Source organism: Coenobita brevimanus, chromosome 80 (assembly GCF_032717465.1).
Source record: "Coenobita brevimanus isolate Jiangsu-jjx chromosome 80, ASM3271746v2, whole genome shotgun sequence".
In the NCBI taxonomy this organism is placed as follows: domain Eukaryota; kingdom Metazoa; phylum Arthropoda; class Malacostraca; order Decapoda; family Coenobitidae; genus Coenobita; species Coenobita brevimanus.
The window spans coordinates 18,495,842-18,499,895 of NC_137033.1; the positions used below are offsets into that span (position 1 = coordinate 18,495,842).

Sequence of the window (4,054 nt, forward strand, 5' to 3'; positions counted from 1 at the left end):
TTTGTGATGCAATGTAGAATTTCCGGCCTGGATGTGTGGCAGTCTCAGTTCAAAGTAAATATTTCTCTTTGATGCACTGCGGGACATTGACAATTATTTGGAAACCTATTTTTGACGCTTGTCCTTGAACTGCTCTGGTATTAAACGTTCGAAAGTTAATGGGATGTTAGAAAGTCGATTATAAAACTGTTACCTGACCCGTTCTGAAAGAATTTGAGATAAGTCGTGTTGATATCAGCCATTTTCAGCCTTTTTTTTGTATGTGTTCTCTTCACGTTATCCTCTGCGTTTTATAGCAACAATGAATTTAGTGGCAAACGGAATTACAGAGCAAAACTGAAAAATAAACCTTATAATTTGGCAGAACCCAGAATTACAGAGTGTAAATAATAACACTACATCACGCGAAATTACAGAAAAAGAATGAAATGTGTACGAAATGAGAGAGAGAGAGAGAGAGAGAGAGAGAGAGAGAGAGAGAGAGAGAGAGAGAGAGAGAGAGAGAGAGAGAGAGAGAGAGAGAGAGAGAGAGAGAGAGAGAGAGAAAGAGAAAGAGAGAGCGAGAGAGAGAGAAAGAGAGAGAGAGAGAACGATTCATCGATATATTAAACCAGATCAACAACGTTGATTAAAGCATATATAGCAACAGCAGCAGCAAAATTTAAGGATATGAGTGAATAGACAAAGGTAGTAAATAGGCCCTTATGGATACCTGTTAGATGAATGAAGTTCTCTTATGTTAGCTAGAATAAATTACTAGCTTTGTTGCAATCATGAGAGTTAATGGTGACAGTATTAACACTCTCAGGCTCTCAGGACTCACTCAGCTAAACAAAATAATCAAAATAATGCAACGTTAGCTGTAATAAAATAGTGGTGTTGTCCTAATCATGAGAGTTGGTGGTAACGGAAAAACTCTCAGACTCTTACATCCACTTTCCCGAGCATGAAGGAGCAAGAGCAAATACAGCTGCGTCAAAATGTTAGGATCTGACTGAATAAGCAAGACTAAAGCAAATACAGCCAGAGTAAAATGTGAAGATCTAAGTGAATATGCAAACAGCTGCTGCCTGACGAGCTTCCCGATTAATCAGATTCTGAATGCGAGTACTCGTGTGTACGATTAATCCGGCTTGAACTGCGTTGCTGCTTTGATCTGATCTCTGTGTGATAGTGCTCTTCTGGTGCTGTCCCGCTTCTACGTTGCTGTTCTGTCGATTTCTAATGCTTAGCTGCTTAGGTGGTGCTGTTTTGTTGATCTCTGATACTGTTTTTGTTTTATCTGTGTTGTTTAGTTGCTCATGTGTTGCTGTTATGTTGATCTCTATTGCTTGGTTGTTTATGGGTCGCTGTTTTGCTGATCTACTTGTATGTTGACGCCTAGTGTTACTGTTTTGTTGATCTCTGTCATTTAGTTGCTTCTATGTTGCTGTTTCTTCATCTCTTGCTTAACTGCTTCTGTGTTGCTGCTGGTGTTGAAGACAGGCGCCTTCATGTGGGCGCACAAGTATGACCTGGGATGGAGCCGCATGATTTTTCAAACTTCCTCCCTATCCTGTGAAAAGAGGATGACGGACTGTGGAATAAGGGGAAATTCGGCCTGCAGTCCACAGGGTTCACGTTCAAATGAGCCTGGACTGGAGTTGCGGCATATACCACAGCTAATAACACTGTTTTGTTGCTGTGTTGATACTTTTTGCTGTGTTGCTGATCTGTGAATCTCTGTTATTGTTGCCGTTGTTCTCCATCTTCTTCTTCTTCTCATTATTATTAAATAATTTAATATTACTGATACTATTAGTGGTATTAGTAGAAGTAATAGTTGCAGAATTACTAATAGCAACAGTGGTGGCTGTAGAATTATTAGTTGTATAAATAGCAACAGCAGCAGCAACAGCAGTAGTGGTAGTAGTAGTAACAAAGGCAATAGAGTACATAATGAAAATAGACGTCAGGGACATATCACATGAGGAGTACTTTTCATTACTGAGAGAGAGAGAGAGAGAGAGAGAGAGAGAGAGAGAGAGAGAGAGAGAGAGAGAGAGAGAGAGAGAGAGAGAGAGAGAGAGATAGGGGGGGGAGAGAACCATCTATTATGCCAATTATCTACTGTTCGTCCCCTGCTGACACGGCTGAAGGAGAGAGGAGAATGAGAGGAGAGAGAGAGAGAGAGAGAGAGAGAGAGAGAGAGAGAGAGAGAGAGAGAGAGAGAGAGAGAGAGAGAGAGAGAGAGAGAGAGAGAGGTGGGAGAGAGGGAGGGGGGGGGGAAACGAGGGAGACGAGGTAGAGAGCTGGAAGGAAGGGAGAAGATAGGAGAGGATAGGCATAAAGGAAGTGAAGAGGAAAGAGTAAAGGCAGAGAAAATAAGAATAAGAGAGATTGAGAAGAGGAAGTAGAGGGAAGAGGAGTAAAGGAAAGGAAAAGGAGAGAGAAGGGTGAGGGAGAAGAGGAAGTAGAGAGAAGAGGAAAGGAAGGGAGAAGGGGAGAGGAAGGAGAAGAAGGGGAAGGAGAGGATTGGGAGAAAGACAGTGGAAAGGAAAGGGATGAGAGACAGGGAATGAAAGGAAAGTTAGGGATAGGGAGAAGGAGAGACGGAGAAACACAAAAGAGGAGTAAATGTTAAAGAACAAAAGGAGTCATAGAGAGAGAGAGAGAGAGAGAGAGAGAGAGAGAGAGAGAGAGGAAGAAAGGGAAAACAGGAAAGAATACAAGGAAAGAGAAGACAGTCGGAAGGAAAAACTAAGAAACTGAAAGGGTGAGAGAGAAAATGAATGAAAATGAAGGAAGAGAGGAGATGGGAGAGGGAAGGGAGGAAAAGGGGAAAAGGGACAAAAGCTAGGGAGAGGAGGAGGGAAAGTGTATCAAGGGAGGAAAAAGAAAAAGATGACGTAAAAGAGAAGAAAATGAAGAAAATAGTGAGAGGAGTAAAAGAAACTGATTTTTCTTTCTTTCAATGTCTTTTTTTCTCTGCCTTTATTTTATCATTTTATTTATCTCCGTTCTCTCTTTCTGTTTTATTCCTAATTTTGTTTCCTCTCTCTCTCTCTCTCTCTGGTTGCAGCCGTAGTGAAGGGCCTCTTTACACAGGGACGACCAGCCAGTTCAAGGTATAATAATGAGAGAGAGAGAGAGAGAGAGAGAGAGAGAGAGAGAGAGAGAGAGAGAGAGAGAGAGAGAGAGAGAGAGAGAGAGAGAGAGAGAGAGAGAGAGAGAGAGAGAAATTCAGGTTTACTTGTGTTAAAGTAGCCCTCCCTGTCTCCTTCTTGTTCTCTTGCCTCTCTTATCTTCCTTCTTGTTTCTCTCTCTCTCTCTCTCTCCTATTGTCTTCCCCTTTCTTTCTCTTCACCCCAGCAGCAAGCACCCTCTCGCTCTCATTCACCCCATTACGTTTCAATTCCTTCCATTCCTCCCCCCTCCCCTCTCCTCTATGCTCCCTCATTTGCGTCCCTCCATCACTTTCCTCCCTCCGCCATTGCCTCCTTCTCCTCACTTTTATGTTTTCTCAATCTCACATTCCATTTTCCCTCCATTCACTTTCTCCCCCCCCCTCTCTCTCTCTCTCTCTCTCTTCTCTCCCTTCTCTTGCCTTCATCTTCTCTTCCTCTGAGACAAGCTCTTTATTTCTCTAGGGGCTGGCGTTACCTCACACCCTCTGATCTGATCTTGCAGTTCCCACACCCACGGTATTACCAGGCCAATTTCAATACTCCAGCCCCACTATTCCAGGCTCTCTCACCTTCCACACCAGTTTATTCCACTTGTCAGGGGAATACCAGGTTTATTTCCATACTCCAGCCCCACTATTCCAGGCTCTCTCACCTTCTCTACCAGTCTATCCCACTTGTTAGGGAATACCAGGTTTATTTCCATACACCAGCATCATTATTCTAGGCTCTTTCACATTCTATACCAGTCTATTCCAGTGTTAGGTTACGACTGCCGCTCAGCTATACCATGTCGGAGTACTTTTATACCAGCTCATTCCAGTGTTAATTTACGATTCCATTTCTGATATACCATGTCAAGGCGACTTCATACCCAGACTATACCAGGT

At 42.8% G+C, this 4,054-nt stretch overlaps 1 protein-coding gene across 1 annotated transcript in view; it reads right to left on the minus strand.

The window, feature by feature from the left end:
- Positions 1-1,043: 1,043 nt before the first annotated feature.
- The window catches only part of LOC145409290 (uncharacterized), a 155,068-nt gene continuing 152,057 nt past the window's right edge, over positions 1,044-4,054 (minus strand). The window contains exon 12 of the mRNA XM_080279768.1: positions 1,044-1,282. Within this exon, the coding sequence (XP_080135894.1) occupies positions 1,044-1,282 (239 nt within the window). The remainder of the gene's footprint in view (positions 1,283-4,054) is intronic.